The sequence below is a fragment of the Phocoena phocoena genome, chromosome 6 (assembly GCF_963924675.1).
Source record: "Phocoena phocoena chromosome 6, mPhoPho1.1, whole genome shotgun sequence".
Classification (NCBI taxonomy): Eukaryota; Metazoa; Chordata; class Mammalia; order Artiodactyla; family Phocoenidae; genus Phocoena; species Phocoena phocoena.
The window spans coordinates 2551472-2572586 of NC_089224.1; the positions used below are offsets into that span (position 1 = coordinate 2551472).

At 44.4% G+C, this 21115-nt stretch overlaps 1 protein-coding gene across 1 annotated transcript; it reads right to left on the bottom strand.

Moving 5' to 3' along the window:
* Positions 1–1195: 1195 nt before the first annotated feature.
* Positions 1196–18063, bottom strand: CBR4 (carbonyl reductase 4). Its single transcript, XM_065879615.1, has 5 exons — positions 17922–18063; positions 16220–16340; positions 15351–15487; positions 12484–12618; positions 1196–1374 (listed from the first exon to the last, which is right to left on the bottom strand). The coding sequence occupies exons 1-5, from the start codon at positions 18061–18063 to the stop codon at positions 1196–1198; spliced, it is 714 nt and encodes a 237-aa protein (XP_065735687.1).
* Between the last annotated feature and the right edge of the window lie 3052 nt (positions 18064–21115).

Here is a 21115-nt window from a genome sequence, read left to right on the forward strand (position 1 = left end):
CAAAGTAGACGTCATCTGATGTTTTCACTCAGTTTGCGTCTTCATCTCTAATCTCAGGCAAACGTCTTCTTTTAAGACTAATGCTTAACCTGTTCCTTGTAAAGACATTTAACCCACTGTTACTGCATATTTACTTATTTATGGTTGTTCATAATTATTAGTTTTCTAAAATGTCAGGCAAGAATATTATTATTGCTGTTTTTAAGTAGCCTGCTAAACTGTCTTTGTGGATTTAAAAAAACAAAACAAAAAACAAAACACTTCCACTTCCTAAGTTGATGAGATCTATGCAGCTCACACCTGTACCGGGTATTACAACAGTAAGGGTTAACTCTCACTATCTTTGAGCATTTCCACAGGATGGGTCAACCGTCCACACCTGCACTTGCAGTTTGTTGTGCCCAGTGGCTCAAGAAGGAGCGATGCCACGCAAAGAAACCAAACTCCACATTCGTTTTCAACCTGTAAATCGAATGACTGTCCGAGGGGAAAAAGGGATACAATGTTTAACTCTAGCAGGGCTGCTAAGGTATTGACACCTACCCACGCCCTGTAAATACTCTTACTTTGGCAATGGCCTCCAGGGTTAACTTCTGGAGTATTCAGCCTGATACAACGAAACAACTAATGACAATTAGACCATATAATTTTTCCCACTTTTGCCACAAAATGTATAAATTAAGATAACACCTGTTTATATCACTTGCAAAATGCCTATACAGTCAGCCCTCTGCATCCATGACTTCCACATCCATATTCAACCAATCACGGATAGGAAATATTTTTTTAAAAATTTCACAAATTCCAAAAATACACTGCATTTCCACTGTACTTCAATTATTTACACAGCATTGACACTGTGTTAGGTATTATGCATAATCTAAAGATGATTTAAAGTATACGTAGGTTATATGCAAATACTATGCAGGCTGCGGTATGTAAGGGACCGGAGCATCTGAAGACTCTGGGGCTCCTAGGGCAGATCCCTGTGGGTACCGAGGGGCGACTACACAGTAACACTGCTGCAGCCTGGAAGGTACGTGTCATTTAGAAAGCACAGCTGGTCACATACTGTCCTCTACAGACATATTCACATAAAGATGGAAATCAACATTTGTAGCATCAGTAGGTTTGATTAGCGGATGCAGGTATAACAGTGTGTGCCCTTGACTCTAATAATAGCTGTATCAGTCGGCTACATGGTGAGCTGCAAGCCTCCGTCCACCACCAGGACGTGCCCTGTAATGTACGGAGACTCTAAAAGAAACACGACTGCATGGGCCACATCAAGGGGGTCTCCAAACCTCCCAAGAGGGATGTTTTTCTTTAAATGTTCTTCTTTCAAGTCTTTCGTCATATCTGTATGAACAAATCCTGAAAGAGAAATGTTTGCTCATTCAGTCGAAAAGGGCAGACACTAAGACACTTGCTCAATTTCAAAAAAAAATAAATTCGCTGCTGAAAATTTGAGATGATTAATAAACCTTGTTTAGGAAATACAGAGTTTTGCTAGCAATCAGTACCCAAGTACTCAATTTTTATTCAATTTAACCCAATGAACATTTACTGAACACTAAAATATTTGACCCAACTCGTAGCACAATATGATTGGATAGATATAAACATGAATAAAAATTCCATTCCTTAAGGAACCTGTAACCTAGGGAGGAAACACTCACTTGCACCCCTAATTATAACAAAAGGAACTTGGGTGAATATCCTGATAGAGGTGAACACAAAGAACCACACAAGTGATTAATTTTCACTTGATTAGGGGTGGAGTGGGGGAGTAGAGGGAAGAAAAGCATCACAAACATGGTCACATGACCTGATTTGGCAGGTCTGACAAAAATTAGTTTCATGTGCTATATCTAAGCTAGCTGATGATTAGAAAGACCAGTATTTCCAATGTTCCTATAAGAAAAAAAATCTAATGGAATTATCCAATCCTGATGCAAGTATACACAGAAAATTTTTAAATTTTAAAGTTAACACGGCAGTGCTGCGTGCAATAAGGTTTGCAGAGAACATGTTCTCAAGTGGCAAGAGCTGTAGTTAAAGTGACATAATATATGGAGTACCAGTTCTAAATGGTTCATAGCACAGAAGAACTGCATATCTATTACGGAAATCTTGTGAGATTAGTCTGATACATATTAATACATATTACCAATAACTTCTATAATCAGTATTCTGTACGCTACTCATCATTTAGACTTAAAAAAAGAAGGCAAAGTACAACTGTGATGAAACCGCGTCATGGGTGCGCTGTGAGCGGAGCTCCACCTACAGGAAGATCCCAGTACTGCACAGGCTGCGGCTACCCAACAAGCAGGGTCGCAGGGCTCCTGGATCCGAAGCCTCTGGACACACTTCAGGGTCAAAGGTGCCTCAGAAAGTGAATCAGGAAGAGAACGCACTTCACATGCCTACAACGTCGACTGAATAAATCACGAATCTAACATTTAAATATCCAGGTCATCTTCTCAAAGAGTTCATGATACAATTATTTACTCTAAGGTTGTTTTGAATTCTAGCAAAATTGGCATAAAATATTTCCCCACTAACTCTCAACCCTTGGCAGAAAATCAATGATGCATTTTAATCTTAAAAAACAAAACAGACCTTAATAAGCTACAGTAAAAACGCGCTGCAAGAAAGACCTCGTGACTACCGGTTAGCTCAACTTCTAGGTGGCTCCGCTGACGTCTTCTCAGAGGTGGCATTTCGTGGCAAGCAGGGCATTGGGTGAGGACACCCCCCACTAGCTTCCGTCCCCCGCTCCGCTGTACTCTGCAAGCTAACAGCTGGGCAGCATGCACCATCTAAACTGCAGCCTGCTCCTGTCTCGTAAAACAGGGGCAGTAGACTGAGAATGACAGACTTCAGCTCTACATAGCTACGACTCCAGGATGAAGGTATGCCTCGTCATGGGTCGTCGTATTTCCCCTCAAAGACCCCCAGTTCTTACACTGCAGCCGCGTGGCTGGAAGAGCTCCTGTTCAGCAAGCACCAGTGGATGCTCATCCGAGTTGTTACTCAGGCTGTGCTGAAGGGAACTGAGGTGCCCAGCTTCTGGGGGAATGTAAGGCCACACGGTCTGTGAGAGGCCACCAGAAGTGTTTTCACCCTGGGAAAAAGGCAGATCTGGAACAGGGCGCGAGGTGCGGAAAGGCAGACTGCAGACAGGAAGGGAGATTCAGGCAGTGAAACGGCGAGAAGGCAGGCCTCTGCCACAGAGATGCGGCCGTGGGATCGACCCGGTCCTCCAGAGCCAGCCACGGGAGCCAGCCACCGAAGCAGACAGACTGACACACGCGTGCTTCTGACAGGAGACAGGCCTCGTCCGACGCCACGGCCTGGACTCATGTCCGTGAGGGCTCAGATCTGTCGGGGAGAGAGCGGAGCCCGCGGGTCCAGCACAGCCTCAGGCTGCTCGGGCCCCCGCCCCGCGGGCCGGCTCTCCCTCGACTGCTCCCACCAAGTGGAGGATCAGGGCGTCATTTCACAGGGGGAGTTCCAGGGGCTCTCCCACTGCGAACGGACAGCTGGACGGACAGGCCTCACAGCACAGCTGCCGGCCAGCGCTGGACTCTGCGCTGAAAGCCTAAAAGTGCAGTGGGAGGTGGAGGCCAGGCTGAGAGGGAGAGAAGCCGTCCCCAACGCTGGCTTCTCCTCCTGGACCATGATGTCGGATACAGAGAGCAGGAACCTGTCCCAAACGCAAGCACCGTCCTCTCACCGTCAGCAGCTTTTTTTTTTTCTTCTTCTTAAATTAATAGACTTTATTTTTTAGAGCAGCTTTAGGTTTACAAAAAAACTGATCAGAAAGTGGAGGGAGTCCCCACATACCTCATAAAACACTGCCTTCCCCCTGCACCCCCCCAATTATTAACACCCTGCCTTAGCACACTGCATCTGGTGAACCAACACTCACACGCTATTAAGTGAAGTCATGGTTTACCCCAGGGGAAGCCCTTTGGGTTGGACAGGTCTATGTTCCGACAAATGCATCTCATCATGTATCCACCACTAGTCTCACGCACAGCGGTTTTACTAAAACTAAAACTCTATCTGCAGCTTCTTCAAATTCATATATATCGTCCCCTAATTTATCAGAAATCCAAAAAAAACATGAAGCTAGTCTCTAGTGATAAAGTAGTCCAGACTCTACCAAATTTCACTATCATTTTATGCTACAGCTCATAAATTACATGATCCTGAATTATAAATATATCCACAACCAGGGCACTGCATATAACGTCTCCTAGACTCTCTATCAAATCTCGTGGGACCTGAGCAGAGATATTAGTCGTTTGTAAACACTGCACACACCCGTTTTGTGCTTGTGTTGTTTCCCAATTTATGATCTCTCCTTGGCCCCAGAAGATGCTCTCCCATAGCATTCTCCCACTTTATTTATAAAGCTCTGGAAATTTCACTTTACTACTCACTTTACTACATATATATTTACAACACCTTTCAAGCTGGGTTATAAAAATTACAAACTCCCAGTTGGTGCCACTGTCCACAGATGGCGTCACTGTGGATCACCTATGGGAGTTAGAGGCTTCGGCGGGCTGCAAAGCTGTCACTCCTTAAGCCAGAGAGATAACTGAGCAACAGGCGCTCGGCCAACAGAACAGGACACCGCTGCTGCAGTTCCACATCGGTGATGGCACGCTCAGTACACTTCTGAGAGATAGGAGCTCTTTAGGAACAGGATACCCTTTCTCAGAAAAGCAAGTGTGTGGCTCTCGTCCAGTGAGAGCTTATATTTGGTCAGCTCCCAAGGAAATGTACTTCCTTGACCCATTTTTGGCTACCTATAGAGTATAAATAAACAGCATCTCACTTCCATATGACTTGGTCACTGTTTTAGTTTTAAATATTTTGACATACAGCAGAGAGCTTATATCTAAATAAGACGCCAGGACTTTAGCCAGTTTTAGACACCAGTACTACCAATTGTGGGATGTGCACTGTCTAATATAGCTCTCTGCTTACATGTCCATTCTCTGATATAAGTTCCTAGGACCTAGAAGGAATTAAAATAATCCAAGACACTTTTTTAGGGAGATAAAACAAGGCTGTTGCCAAAATCTAGACCAAGATTTTAACCAGAACAAATGTGTATGTTCTAATATTACGCTTGTAAAAGTGTACAGGGAAGCAGTGTAAAAAATCAACACCACACTGAACAGCACACAACAGCACCTAAAGCAATATCTGTTTTAAGTAGCTGCAAGCTTCTGCAAGCACCTGCCGGCAAGACTTTGTCCCAGGAGTAAACATAAAAGCTCTGCAACTAAAACAAGGGAGGAGAGGGAGCAAAACACTTAGGGTGCCCTGTAGAAATACATGACTGCTGTACCAACTGTCCAGACGTTAAGGGCACGTACCCTTTGAGCCCTGGCAGGTTCAGTCCCAAGATGACACTCATATATATACTCACACATGTGCAAAATAAATCACTTACAAGTACTGTCACTGCATTACTAGTCGGACCAGCAAAAGATCAGAAACAACCGAAGTGCCCAATGAGAGGCACAGGTTGAATGAATTACAGCGCACCCATAAAACAGGCATTATTGTCTTTTAACTCAGCCATTAAAAACAGCGAAGCAGTCACAAAAGACCACACTTCGTATGACAGGGACAGAAAGTAGATGAGTGGGTGCTAAAGGCTGGGGAGACTGGAGGGAAATGGGGAGTGAATGCTCACGGCTACAGGGTTTCTTTTGGCATGATGAAAATACGATGTTCTCAAATGTATCAGGGTGATGATGGAACAATTCTGTGACTACACTAAACCCACTGAATTGGACATTTTACATGGGTAAATTATGAGGTACGTGAGTTATATTTCCATGGAGCTGTTATTTTAAAAAGTGAAGCAGTTCTCTATATGGAATCAACTCCAGAATAGACTGTTCCACGAGTAAAGCGAGGCACAGAACATTCTGAATAGTATGATCAATTTGTGTTTTCTTAAAAATATGTATTGTGAATGAAAAATGTTGCCTGTCGTATCAGTAAACAAAGTGGTGGTCCAGTGGTTAGGACTCTGTGCTTCCACTGCAGGGGGCATGGGTTCAATCCCTGGTCTGGGGACTGAGACCCCACAAGCCTCGGCGCCAAAAAAAAAAGTAAACAAAGGCTGTTGCAGCCATCAAGCCACTACAGCTGCCCCCAACGGTGAGCCCTGAGGGGACTCAGGATGGGACAGATAGGAAAGCAAACGACTCTGGCCCCAGAGAGCTGAGGTGCAGATCAAAGGAATGATTGCAGTGAGCCCAGACTCTTGCGTCTTCCCATACGTAGAAAAGCACTAAATTCCTTAACTTGAGATGTCTGGTTTTCTTTAATTAACAGTCATCTTTTGATGTTCCGATTACCTGGCCTTTGTTGCAACAACTCCTCTACATCCTGGCTCCCCCTTACCTCTTGGGAGCAGCCCCTCGGAGCTGTCTGAGAGGCCGCCTCCCAGGCTTAAGCCCTCAGAAAGTCTGCCAAATAAAACCTAATTCTCAATTTTTAGGTTGTGCTTTTTTTTTCAGTCGACAGTATATATATATATATATGCTCTACTGACTTATATATGAAATACAGAGAGAACTAGCTGACCGTGGTTGGTTGCCTCTGAGGAAGGAACTGAATGGCTAGAGAAGACTCACTTTGCACTCTATGCCTTTTTGTACTTTTGAATTTTGTACATGTTTGTGTTATCTATTGAAAACACATTTTTAAAAGCAATGTATTGGGCTTCCCTGGTGGCGAAGTGGTTGAGAGTCCGCCTGCCGATGCAGGGGACATGGGTTCGTGCCCCGGTCCGGGAGGATCCCACACGCCGCGGAGCGGCTGGGCCCGTGAGCCATGGCCGCTGAGCCTGTGCGTCCAGAGCCTGTGCTCCGCAACGGGAGAGGCCACAACAGTGAGAGGCCCGCGTACAGCCAAAAAAAAAAGAAAAAAAAGCACTGTATCCAATATAGTTTCAATTTATCAAATATTCTGTTTCTCATATTCAATATTTTCCAATCAGTAACATTTATCCATGATGAGAAATTTATAGTTAATGTAATACCAAAACTTAGCAACTAATTCATCTTTAAAAAGTTAAAAATATTAGGCAGCAAATGATAGCCTAATTTATTATTGTGCTTGTCCCTTGTTTTTCCTATTATGATTTGCTTTTTAACTGTTTTTAACTTAATTGGAAACTCCATTTGCAGATGACGAGGAAAACTAACATTAAAAATAAACATATCAATTCTGATGTTTATCAACTCCGTTAAAGGATCTGAAGAATCTAGTAGAAATTACTATCTAAAATAAAGTTAATAGTCCATAGACTCGATTTAACGCTACCATTTCAACTTGTACTTTGCTTCTAATTAGTGAAGCATGTTCATACCATGCTTATAGCGCAGCCAATATAATATATTACACTACAGCCAAGATAATAAAAGGTCACCCTGCTCAGTGTCCACATTTTTTAGCAACAGGATTTTTCTTTCCTTCAGTGTAAACTGCACTACAAAGTAAGATCTTTAGGAAAGGCTATACAAACACACATCCCTAACACTCATAAAACTTCCCTTTATATACAAACTGGATTTGAACTATTTAGCCTGTTGCCTTGACAACTAATTAACCCTGACAAAATTAAGCATTCCTTCTCCAGCGTTTCCATAGCATCACAGGGGTACCTGCTTGGCACTCATCACATGGCACTGTAATTATTCGTCTATACACCTGTCTTTCCCACTGTACTTCTTCCTTGTGGCAGAACTAGCTTACTCGTGTCTGATTTTGGAGCGTTGCCAGCACTCACATACAGGAGACACCCGGGAAGTCTGCTGAATGAATGAGTAGAATCGGGATCAGGAACACCTGCACTACCCTGACACCATCCAGCTTCGAGATCACCGTGACCTAGAGTTAACTCTTCATCACCCACACTACTGCAATCCCTAAAAAAGAGAGAAGCACACACATGCTGCCCCAAACCATAAATCATCTACTCTATACATGGTTAAACTCAGCTAACACGAAAATCAATCGGGTTGCACAAAGCACACACACACAGAAAGCAGGGCCAAGACCACAATGCAGCTTTGAGATTTTCTTTTTTTCCTTTTTTCCCCCCCAAAAATGAATGTATCTAAATCGAGTCATTTATCAAATGTTCATGGATTTGGAATGCTTGAACTCAGCTGGTCTCTGACTAAACAATGAATTGGGACGATGGAACGCTGTAGACCAAGAGGCCTGCCAGGACATTCCAACAATTCCCTGGTCCCTGCTGGTTCAGCACTGGTGCCAAACGCAACACCAGCTCTAGGGCCCACGGAGCAGAGCGGCCAGGGTGGCCTTACGAGCCCCCAGCGGGCCAGCTCCAGTGCCCACAGCAAGCTGGGTCAAAGGTCCCACGGCGACTGGCAGAGACACAGGAGAACACTCACTGCCCTCAACAATCCACTAACCAACCTTCTATCACACCAGCTAATGAATGATGATGCAGATTTGAGTTTTAGCACCTTTTTACTAGTCTCTTAATTAATCCAGGCTATTTTTATCAACTAGTAATTTGTCAAAAGGCAAATAATGTAGAGGTAAAAGTTATAAAATTGGAAGATTCCAGATATTTTAGACAGAACATAATAGCAAAAGAAAAGACCTAAATCTTTTAATGATATAAAACAAATTTAAGGGGCCATAATTTTTAAGGCTTATTAGCTGACAATCAAAAGATAAAGCTTTTGTAACAGTTCCACCAAAAACTAGCTGTGGAACCTTGGGCAACTCACTCTGTCTCTTGGGGCCCAGTCTTCTAAACAGTTAAGATGACTAGAATAAATCATCACTAAGATCCTGTCCATCTAACATTATCCCATAATCAGTGCAAAATTTTAAAATAAAGATCTCATATACAATATAAGGTACAAGAAATTTTTTTCTAGGCACCAGTTCATTACTTGATTTTTTTCGCAATCATTTTAGAACTACTCATTTTAGAACTTTTCCCAATCATTTTAGAATTACTTCTAATCATTTTGTAAGTATTCAGGTTCTAAACTACTCTTATCTATGAGTATCAATTCACAGGCTAATTAACGGCTTCCTTCTCCATAAAGCAAAAGGCATAATCAGTAGTTATTTTAATAAGTTTTAGATAAACGCACAAACGTGTGTCTGACAAATATGTAACCGTGTGTGCGCACGCACGTGCGCGCTGGCATGCATCTGGGCTGGGCGAAGCGCACACTTTCTCACGCTGCCACGCTCTCATCTCCCCCGTGCTCTGTGAGCCACCCTAGCTCTGCCTACACCTCCAGGGAGCAGCTTGGGACCGGCTCCACTGCCACACACTCACACGAGAACGAACAGCCCGATATCAACCTGCTCAATTCGTGGACTTGTCAACTCTTTTGGAAAAAAAACCAGACTAAACGTCAGCCTTGGACAGGTCTTCTGTACTTTTTTGTTTATTTTGTTATCTGCAAATTTGTACAAACATATAAATGGTTCTACTCTCCAGAGACGTGATTTCTGAGGTTACCGCTGGGACCGGAGACTGTGTTTGGAATACTGAACTGCAATGTTTTCTTAAAACCAGAGTCTACTTTGTTACACAGGTCTGCTTGTAAATTTGTGGAACCGCAGATATTTGAGGCAGCTTCCATAATTTTCATTTTGTATTTCTAACTGGACCAGTACTAACTTTATATGTGCTTAACTGGTTTATACACCTTGGGACGCTACCTGGTATGTTTCTGACTCATCTTAGAAGCACCGTACTTAGCACTCACACTCTCAATGGTCCTGGCCTATTCCGACAGGAGTGACAGGACAGTCCCGGAGACTCTGCCTTTCAGGTTTGGGAGCGCCTGATACGTTTTCACGTACATACTCTGAAGCGCTCGCACCTGCCCCCACCATCCTGTGGACTCCGCGCACCCACAGTGCTGTCTTTTGGCGCCTGCGTGCTCGCTGGCTGTTTCAGTTACTCCCGGGAGCCTCAAAACGTGTGGACATCAGAAAGGGAGACGTGTGTTTAAAACTGGAGATTTGGGGCAATTTAACCTTGTTGAACTGCGCTTCAGCAGAAGCTTTTCCTCCTAATCCTGCGCCTGTTCTGGCCCAGGCGGAGGCGGGTTCTGCAGCTCTGCCTTGAAGGAGCACGCCCACAGTCACTCCACCCCCTCTCCCTTCTGCCCTGAAGGTCACTCGGCACACAGTGGAAATCCAGGTTTAAAATGGGACTTCAGTCACTTGTAGAATGCTTTGTGTTCATGGGTGCAGACGGCTACCAAATGGAATAAACTTGGTTACAAACTGGGGCAACTAATTTGAAAAGCAACAAACCAGCTCTAAGTTGTACATTTGAATTTATTTAAAAAGTCTTAGCACAAGTTGGAGAATTTCTTTAGCCTTTAGCAACTTAAACTATAATTCCCATCATTCTGTTTCAATATTTTCCAATTACCTGTAACAGACCAACCAGGCTAAACTGGCTTTGCGTCCTATTTAATCCATCAATATTTTCAACTCGTGTGGAGTGCCTCACTCAGCACAGTGAAAGGAACAGGTGCACTTTATAAAACGCCCCCCTCGCCTTCTCCAGGAGGCTCTGACTGCTGCGGTACTGAGCCCACATCACATTGGCTTTGTCTTCCAGGTGACCTGCGCCCTATTGGCTTGGTCTTCCTACAGGCTTCACAAGAACACCAGTGTTCCTGATGGATTCTCCACAGGCGGCCCGCTCTATTGCGAGCCCACCACCGTGCACCCCCCACCCCACCCCCACCTCATGCCCCATGACTTCTACTCCTGAAGATTCCTTAAATTCCCACCTCTCTAACCACGTTCATTGTCGGCCACTCCCAAACAGGTCGGATTTTAGCAGCCTGAGTTCCTCTGAGGAATACCTCCCACACACGGGCTAGAACCTGCGGTGGCCGGCGTGCGTGCCCTCACTTCTGTTACCACGTGCCACCACTGCTCCCCGCACCATCACACAGCAGGCCTCAGAGTGCCCCCTTCGCTCACTAAAGAGGCAACCACAGCTAAAATCACTGTTACAACCTACTACTTCCCAGAGTGACTTTTCAAGAGATGTTTCTTCCTCCTGAGTCTGCGTAAAATATATTTTCTCCTTCAAATTTTTCTTTGTGTTGAAATTCTAACGTGAATACGGGGTAGCTCTCTGGGGCCCAGTGACACCAGTGAAAGGTGTCTTCTCCATTTTGGAAGCAAACACAGGTGACCTCCGATCATTCTTGCTCTGTACAAACACTGGCTTTCTGCGGTACAGGCAGACCTCCTTTTATTGCGCTTTGCAGACACTGCGTTTTTTTACAAGTTGAAGGTTTTGGGCAACCTTGGATCAAGCAAGTCCATTGGCGCCATTTTTCCAATAGCATTTGCTCACTTCATGTCTCTGTGTCACATTTTGGTAATTCTCAAAATATTTCAAACTTTTTCATTATTACTGTACTTGCTGTGGTATCTGTAATCAGTGGTCTTTGATGTCCGCACGACAACCTGACTTGAAGGCTCAGATGATGGTTAGCATTTTTTAGCAATATTTTTCAATTAAGGTATGAACACTGTCTTTACAGATATAGTGTTACTGCACACTTAATAGACTACAGCATAGTGTAAACACAGCTTATATGTGCACTGGGAAACCAAAAGGTTTGTTGACCCGCTTTATTGTGACATGCACTCTACTGCAGTGCCTGGAACCGAACCAGCAGTGTCTCTGAGGTCACCAGTACGTCAGTTATTGTAGGGGATTACCGCATGAAACGTGCAAACGACATCATCTACACAGCCCTGTTGGATTATCTCCTCTGGTTCACACTGTTATTAAAAGCACACTGTATTATAGAGCTATTCAGATATTTTAGATATAAAGATGTGTTATTTCTTTAATCTAGACATATGGAATACATTAGGTAATAGATGCATTACTTGGAAAGTTCTGCTTTGACAAACTGACAAAGTCTAAATTAACAAATGCTGTAGCCCAGCGAGCAGCAAATCAATGAAACATCCCAAGAAAAGGAGAAAGATAATTAAAATGGAAACAGTTCTCCAAAGGGACACAACTTGGACCCGTTCACCTGCAGGGTGTATGCTACCAGCACTCCCCAGCCCACTTACTTGAAATTCTTACATTCAGCTCTTGGGAGTTCTTAACTTAAATACAACTGACTTTAAATGAGAAGTTTCTCTTGTGGTTTTAGTACAGATGCAGCATCCCGGCCCCCTGAGTCCCATCAGACCAAGGTCATGTCCTCCCGGGCAGCACTGCTCCAGGACTGAGTAACAATGCAGGTCCCCTGCTCCTGTCCCAGCACCTCTGAGAAGTGCCTGATGATGATGACGTACTTACAGACACAAAAACAGTCTTTACTGTTGTCGTAAAAAGCCATAGATGCATATACATTAAGAGAAAAAAAAGTTCCCACTTACCTGGCGCAACTACATTCACTCTAATTTTCTTTCTTGCTACTTCTTTCGCAAGAGCGCGCGAGAACGCAACTAGCCCGCCTTTACTGGCGCTGTACACGGACTGGCCAGAACTGCCTTTTACACCTACAACGCTTCCTGGAAAAAGAAATGAGAGCAAATTCAAACCAATTAATGGGGCTACTATTCTGAATGTTCAGATGCTCTACAGTAAACAAAGTACAAACTATTCTACCCTGTCCTTGGCTAAAATTAGGAATCCTAACCATTGTCATTTGAGTAGTAAGACTTAGGGTCTGAGTCTGCTCAGATACATAGAGAAAACAGGATCCAAAAGAAGCTCACAGGAAACCCTGAGTGCCAGGCAGGGGTTGAGAACGGATCCATTAAGTGACAGGAACCCATTCTCATCTCTGAGGAGGACAAACATGACGAAAATCCTACAGTACTTACAAAGGCTTCCAACAAGAAAAGGTTAAAACCAGAAAAAAAAAAAGAAGTCAGATAAAGGCTCATTTCATGATTCTACCACACATATAAGTATTTATTTCCACCTAAAAAAAATAGTTCATCTGAGGATAAATCTTACTAAATTTCAACTACTATCAATCTAAATTAGCAAAGTTTCAATCGCACACTATCTGTAAAATTGCAATTTAGTTACCTTCAGTGATGTACTAACCTGTACTGCCTACTATAAAGATACTTGGGTGGCTTCATTTATATGAATATGAAAGAATAATTTATAATTCAAGTATCAACTGTATGGAAATAAATTCTTGCAGAAGAGAAATTGGGGAAATAATCTTCTCCACCAGTGACCTATACTTATGATATAAAAATTAATCAAGAGCCTCAGAAAATTTTTGAGAAAGTAATTTAATTTTAGATAAAGAGAACATTCCAAATACTTCTCAAATTATAATCAACAAGTCCAATATTAAAATATTTAACCACGTCAGATGTCCCATGCCAGTTAATGACAAAGGAAGAGAAATATGAAGCAGAGAAAGAGAGAAAAGACACATCAGACACAGGAAACGCAAGTGGAGAGAGAAAGGGGTTTGGGGAGAAAGAAAAACAAGGAGAGACACAAAAAAGAAAGAACAATGCAGGCTTAAGAGGAAAGGCCAAGCATGAGGCTGGAGCAGCTTTATTTCACGCCATAGGCTACAGTTCACCTGTCAGAGTGATAACTTCTGAAATACAATGGACTTTCTCGCAGTTTAAAGTAGTTCCCTCTGTGATAAGAGTCCCCTAGCTTATTTTCAATACTCTATTTTTATTTACTTTCAGCATGAGTCTAAAAGTTTGCATGTAAACAAAGGACAGATATGGGCTTTTTATATATATCTAAAAGGGGGATATTTTAGAGTTAAACAAATACACCCCACTTTACCAGGTGAAACATACAGGCCAGTGTACCAGCTTACAAGAACCCAAGTCATATCTGGCTGTGTTAGAAGGCAAAGGTCAACTCATTTACTAAGCTTTTATAAGAAAACTGACCTCTCACATTTTTAAGGGTAAATGTCAAAAATGTTCTACTTCTTACTAGCACAGTATTCTTTCCTTTCCTCATTTTTAAAAAAGAAAACCCCTATATTCTGGCTTTAAAAACCCTTATATTCTGTTTTAAACCCTATATATAAACCCTATATTCTGGCTTGGAAAGACAGCTCCTGCATTAGAAAGAACAGGGTCACTGACTTTAACAGAGCAGCAACCCCCTTCTGTGGCCTTCTACGGTATCGCCACTTAAAAGGCAGATGGCATGCTGCTATTTTCAAACTGTCAGACTGAAATACAACCTCAAGCCACTTTGCATTTTAAGGTCTATAGGCACATTCTACAGTCTGTCTGCCCTGTGGGTAGGTGAACTGAAGTCCAGGAGTTACTTACATCACCCTAAAAAACTGAAAAGGTTGTTCTCTTAAGTAAACCTCCTCTTAGACCTCTGAACTAGATTTATTAGTGACCCATGTAAGCAGTGTAGAAATCACTTTTTAGCCCCCACTATCAAAAAGTTTTTAATTTCTTGCCCAGTTTGAAAATTCGGTTTCACATAGAAATCAGGATGTTCGGACTTCCCTGGTGGCACAGTGGTTAAGAATCCGCCTGTCAATGCAGGGGACATGGGTTCAAGCCCTGGTCCGGGAAGATCCCACATGCCGCACAGCAACTAAGCCCGTGCGCCACAACTACCGAAGCCCGTGTGCCTAGAGCCCGTGAGCCACAACTACTGAGCCCGTGCGCCACAACTACCGAGCCTGAGCTCTAGAGCCCGTGACCCACAACTACTGAGCCCGTGTACCACAACTACTGAAGCCTGCGCGCCTAGAGCCCGCGAGCCACAACAAGAGAAGCCACCACAGTGAGAAGCCCGTGCGCTACAATGAAGAGTAGCCCCCACTCACCACAACGAAAGCCTGCGTGCAGCAACAAAGACCCAACACAGCCAAATATAAATAAATAAATAAATATTTTTAAAAGTTAAAAAAAACACAACAGGATGTCCAATTTCTCTTAAAAAATCCAAATAGCTGGCCAAACTGCACCATGTTTGTGCACAGCAACCACCTGCTGGATCTGAGCCATTCCCCACTGGGCACCTTTTGTCATGTATCACCTGGCTCGTGCTGTCACTTTCCCAATACCTGGTGGTGTCACTCATATAACACCTGCTTGACCACTAGAAGGATGTAAATGGGTGATTCCTGTTTTACCGATTAATCAGTTAATCTAATCCTTTTTCTACAGATAATAAAGATACATTCCGTCCAAGTTTCACAAGTAAATATGTTCCAAATTACTTGATAACTTTCTTATGGTACATGAGATAATAATAAACCCACAGAGGTCAGACTCACCCACATTCACAATGGACCCTGTCTGCTGTTTAATCATTGTCTTCACGGCAGCTCTACATGTCAGCATGGAGCCCAAGAGGTTAGTATGAAGCTGAGATAGCATATCTTCGACATTTGTCCTTACTAAGAGGTTATCCCTACCGAAAAAACAAAAACCATGTAATTTAAAATTGGGATAAAACAAAACAAATTAAAAAGTCAAGAAATATGTAACATTTTCCCTGAATGCAGAATACAAGAAGTGCTTTGTATTTGAGCTAGAACACTTAGACAGCACATTTTAAACTTGGTTTGAGGCACTAAAATAACAACTGATAAGCCAGAAAGGACCCCTTGGAGGACAGGCCCTGGCCCCACTCAAGTAGAGGGGCACATACCCCTAACTGCTCAAAGTAGGGCCATGTGGTCAAAATAGCTTGAATGAAGTAACTGCCTCACTACGCCTTGCTTAGAAAGTAAATTTTTATATTATTCTAAATATTCTGTCCTAAATTCATTAAAACAAAAATACCCACTCTGATTCCATTAATATTAACTGAGAAAACATATATGGTGGCAGAGGTCAGGACCATGGTTACCTATAAGGAAGTAATAATTGGGAAGAAACTGAGAGAGCCTGCTGGGGTTCTGGAAAAGTTCTGCAGCTCAATATGGGTGGTGATTACAATGTTAAAACCGAAGTGTACCCTTACTATAATCTCAATATAAAAGAATGAAAAGAGTGTGTGGACTGACAGATCAAGTTTCAAAATACATAGTTTTTCTTCCAATGAGAAGTAAAACAAGTTAATTAATATGTTAATTCATATTATTCAAAGACATAGAAGGAAAAAAAGACATATAGAAATGTACTTAACTTTGTGACCAACCTGTTAATTCCAGCTGCATTTACCAAGAAATTAACTCGACCTAAGTTCTTCTCTATCTCTTCAAATGTATTTTGAACTTCATGTTCTTTGGCAACATCACAGCTCAACGCCAAATGATCTCCTATACAACAAAATTAGATCAGAATTACTAATAAAGTATAACTTAAAAATGATTCAATACACATTTGTCAAGCATCTACTACGAGCTAGATCTGTTCTATCCAGAACATGAGATAAAACATGATTATGTCCCCGATTCCTGATTTTGTGGAGATCAGTCTAATAAACTGGATGGGGGCAGGTGGGTAACAAGAAATAAAGTACTTTGTATGATCATCTAACAATATTTATAGCTTTGACACTGACCCCATGCTATGCAATTCAACAGTTTTCTCTGTTTTATATTCCTTTTTTTTGAAACTTAACGTCTAATTCGGTTAGGTTTTTGATGAATTGGTTTCCTGGCCCTGAAATAAACTCTAGGATTTTTCTGTTTGTTTAACTATGTCACATATATTATAATGACTATTGTTCAAGCCTGACCATTAGGAGAGATAAGACAAAGCAGGAAGCTGTTAAAAAAAAAAATGCTAAAACTTTTTTACTAAAAACAACTCTTGCCTGCTTTGTAAACATATCCACTTTTTTTGAAGTGTTTAAATACCAAAAAAATTACACTTCAAAGAAAGCATTCTTTATTTAATAATACACCTCTTTAACATTCTAAACTGTAGATTTTTAAAAAAACGAAACAATTGTTTATGTTCTGGCTAACCTTGCCTAATACATTAACATTAAAATTATCTCCTTAAACATTCGAAGACAGTAGGTCATCCGGGAAGTGATACTCTCTGGGTGAAAACCAGTCCGTCACTCATGGACGACGTAATTCAAGGAAATGCAAGGCCCCAGAGCATCTGCCTCTCTCTCGGCTCTTACCTGAAGACAGGCTGGACCCACAACCCCTGAAACCCAACCAGCAGATTTCATCCTGTCCAGCCAACACTGATGGTGTGGGGTGACCCAGAAGGACCCCCACGTTCTCGCCCCTTTGAATCTGAGCAAGAAGCATGGCTGAGATGCTCTCTGGTCCATAACGTACAAGCGGCCCACGTAATCACTTCGGTGAAGCCGTCGGTGACGTTCCTGTAAAGGTGCCCCCCCCCCGGCCCCCGACGGTGAACCCGGTGCCCCTGCTCCCGGCCCGCCTACAACCTCAACAACAGCTGCGAGCTCGGACCGTCACAGCACCCAGTCTCCCTACCCCCCAGAAACTGAAATTCGCAGATAAACTGACAATCCATTCCTAATAAACGGGGGTAAATGGAGTTTAAGCGCAATGACAAGGAATCTGGCGGAACAAATCTCATCGTCCCTTGGTGATGGTCACCAAAGCACCGTAGTGACGTCAGTGCTTTGGGCACAGGAAAGCAGACCGGGTACAACCAGGACTGGAAGGGCCGCAAACGTCCGGGGCCGGCACTGCCCGCGCATGCGCACACGTACCGACGCGCAAGACCACGCAGGCGCACTGGGAAACCTCGCCAGACCGCGCCGCACCTGCGGCACGCACCGCCCCGCGCTCCACACGGTGAGCCTGACCGGCCCGGGGAGGAGGGCGCCCACGACGGCTTCTCGGACCCGCATCGGCCGCGGTTCACATTCGCCGCGCGGAGGCGGGGCGCCCCCGGTCGGTACCCACCGCCCAGGTCCCCGGCCGCGGCTCTGGCCCCCTGCAGATTCCGGGCGACGATGGCCAGTCGGTAGCCTCTCTGGGCCATCAAGCGGGCCACCGCCTTGCCGATGCCCCGGGAGCCTCCGAACACGGCGCACACCCTGTCCATCTGGGACGGGGAGCCGCAGACCCGGAGGAGGAGACTACAAGGCCCGGCCCTTCCCACCGGCCTCGCGCCTTCACATCACGGCAGCTCTCACAAACCGAAGCGCCGCCCCAGGCCTCCCGCCGCCGGACTGGAGGGCGGAGGCGCCCGGAGCGCCGCGTCAGCACGTCACGTCGGCGCGCCGACGTCAGTGCGCAGAGGTCACGGGCGCCACGCCCTCCGCGGACGCGAGCGTGGGCGGGAGAGACCTGGGGCGAGAGAGACTGGGAACGAGAGCCAGCTGGAAGGGGCCGCGCTGCATGCTGGGACTTGTAGTCTCGGTGCCGGCGAAAGGGCGCGGTAGCGGTGCGGTGGGTGGGGTGGGGCTTGCCCTGCAGTCGGTGGGCCCTGGGCTCCGGCTTTGCCAACACCCTGGACGCTGGATGTTCCGTCGTAAGATCAGGACCGTGCCGGGTTGGGACGCGGGGATCACAGCGTTAGAACCCGGGATGGACTCTACAGGTTGTGTTTGGCTGAGACCTGAGGTCCTCCCGTGAAGGAGTGGACACCGGAGTCAGCGTCACAACAGACCTTGGTCTTCCTGTTGTCCAGCTTGGCTCATGTGCCCCACGCAGGGTGAGGCCTAACAAACCAAACCGTGGGCGCGTCTGGAGCAGAGAAATGTTTCGTATAGGGCTGTAAGAGGGAAGAACAAGCCTGACTCCATAGTGGGTCTGTTTCTTCCACTTTAACCTTTGTATTCTGTTGCTTTCACTTTGATTTAAGAATGTTGCCTGCAGCCTGAAATATACAGGAGAGCCAGTGCTCAAGGCTCTGACCTTTAAGGGGACACCACTTTTCCATTCACACAGAGATAAAAAGTTGCAGAACAAAGAATAACGTTGTTCTTTACAGGAACATCGTGACCTGACCTTTGTGGAGAAACTGCAAGAACAAGGGATTCCTACACAAAATGTGCAACAACCAGCCACACCCCCTCCCTCACTTGGCCTTTAAAAATGCTTTGGCGGTTTTTGCGGCACAAGACACCCATCTCCTTGCATGGCCCTGCCATAAACCCTTCTCTGCTCCAGAGTCCGATGTGTCAGTACTGTTGACCTCACTGTGTGTCCACGGCACATGAACTTGGTTCGGTAAGTTTCAGGGAAGGAGTTTTTATGGGCACAGTTTGCTAGGAGGTCTGCGGAGTGTGTACCCCTCTTCTGATTGGTTGGTGGTGAGGTAACAGGGTGGTGTTCCAGCAATCTCAGTCATCAGCCTCTGGTTCCAAACAGTCTGGGTCCCCGTGCTTGTGCTCAGCCTGAAGTCACCATCCTCCACCGGGTGGGGCCTTAGTTCCTGCAGAAGAGCTCAGAGACATGTATGAGGCTGTTATGCAGGTCCCCTGAGGAGAAGCCAGGATTCTGCTCCATCTTGCGCTATTGCTTCTTTCTGCACCCCTCCGCTAATAAGTAACTGTTTGAATCTGCCCTTTGGAACTCAGGAAAGGTCTAGGAAGCGGAAAGCCTTTTTCCTACGAACAAGAAATAGGTGACATGGAAAAGCTTTTATACCCGGGAGGGTCCCACACGGTCCTGCTCAGTTTCAATCCCCCCCCACTTTGATTCTCCTGCATCTTCAGGGGAACAGGTGTTAGACAAGAAAAGGAATAACATTTTGGACAGAGGGGTTAATCATAAACGCATTTTTAGAGGGACTCGGTTTCACCCGCCTGAAGGAGTGGGACACGAGGGTCAGACTCAGCCCAGACCCCGCCCTCCCTCCCCCTGCCCCACCCGGACACACTGTTCTCAAAGGGAGCTGTTGCTGAGGCAGGTGCCCAGTCAAGAACATACAGGAGGAGCTCAAGAAAGGCTAACTGAACGGTCCTGCCTCCGCATCCTCGGCTGCTGCAAACAAACAAAAATACTTCCTGCAGTTCTGAAGAGGATGTGCTCAGTGCTCTCTGGGTTAAGAAGCTGAAAGTTGAGCATTTGATACAATTTTACTTGATACAATCTTTATATTAAATGTTTCAGAAAAGTAAACGGTGGTCCCTACTACTAAAATGTAGACCATCTGCGGGCAACAGGACAACTACACATGAAACACAAAGGAGGAACACACAATCATGAAGTGCAAAGTTATCTTAACAGGACAGCTCAGAGGAGAGGGAGGTCAGTGAAGGACGAAGAAATGCATGGGGAAGCTGGATTTGAGGGCTGGATGCAGACTGAATGAAGGTAGGGGAAGATCCCCAACAAAACAAAAGTCCTGAGCAAACTGAGCATCATTTTTGTCCTACCTAGCTCCTGGAGGGATTTGAAGTGGCTTGCAAAAATATACAGTAAAACCTCACATCCATTAGGATGGCTACTATTAAAAAAATGACTAATAATAACAAGCATTGGCGAGGATGTAGAGAAATTGAAACTTGTGCACTGTTGATGGGAATGTAAACTGGTACAGTTGCTTTGGAAAACGGTATCGTGGTTCCTCAGAAAAATTAAAGATAGTCTTACCATATAATCCAGCAATCCCACTTCTGGGTAATTCCACTTCTCAAAAGAATTGAAAGCAGGGTCTTGAAGCAATATTTGTAAACGCATGTTCATAACAGCATTATTCATAATACCTAAAACGTAGAAGCAACCTAAGTGACCATTGATGGATGGTGGACAAGCAAAATGTAGTACACACATGCACACACACTGGAACATTAGTCACCCTTAGAAAGGAATTCTGCAATATGCTACAACATGGATGAACCTTGAGGACATTACACTAAATGAAATAAGGCAGTCACAAAACAACAAATGCTGTATGATTCCACCTATACGAGGCACTCAGAGCAGTCAGAATGATACAGAAAGTAGGATGGAAATTGCCAGAGGCTGGGGAGGAGAAGGAAAGGAGAGTTGGTGTTTAACAGGTGTAATGTTTTTGCAAGATGAAAAGCGTTCAGGAGAGGCATGGTGGTGACGGAGGTTACCATATGGGTGTTACTTAATACTATTGAGCTGTACTCTTAAAAATGGTTAAGAAAGTAAATTCTATGTGTATTTTACCACAATTT

What these genes read in the sequence shown, in the direction of transcription:
- CBR4 (XM_065879615.1), bottom strand. Translation starts at nt 18,063, where the DNA reads ATGGACAGGGTGTGCGCCGTGTTCGGAGGCTCCCGGGGCATCGGCAAG. An exon ending in AGGGTCCATTGTGAATGTGG is followed by an intron (nt 12,619 to 15,350) that starts GTGAGTCTGACC and finishes TTCTTTTTCCAG; the next exon opens with GAAGCGTTGTAGGTGTAAAA. An exon ending in AGTGAATGTAGTTGCGCCAG is followed by an intron (nt 1,375 to 12,483) that starts GTAAGTGGGAAC and finishes TTTCTCTTTCAG; the next exon opens with GATTTGTTCATACAGATATG.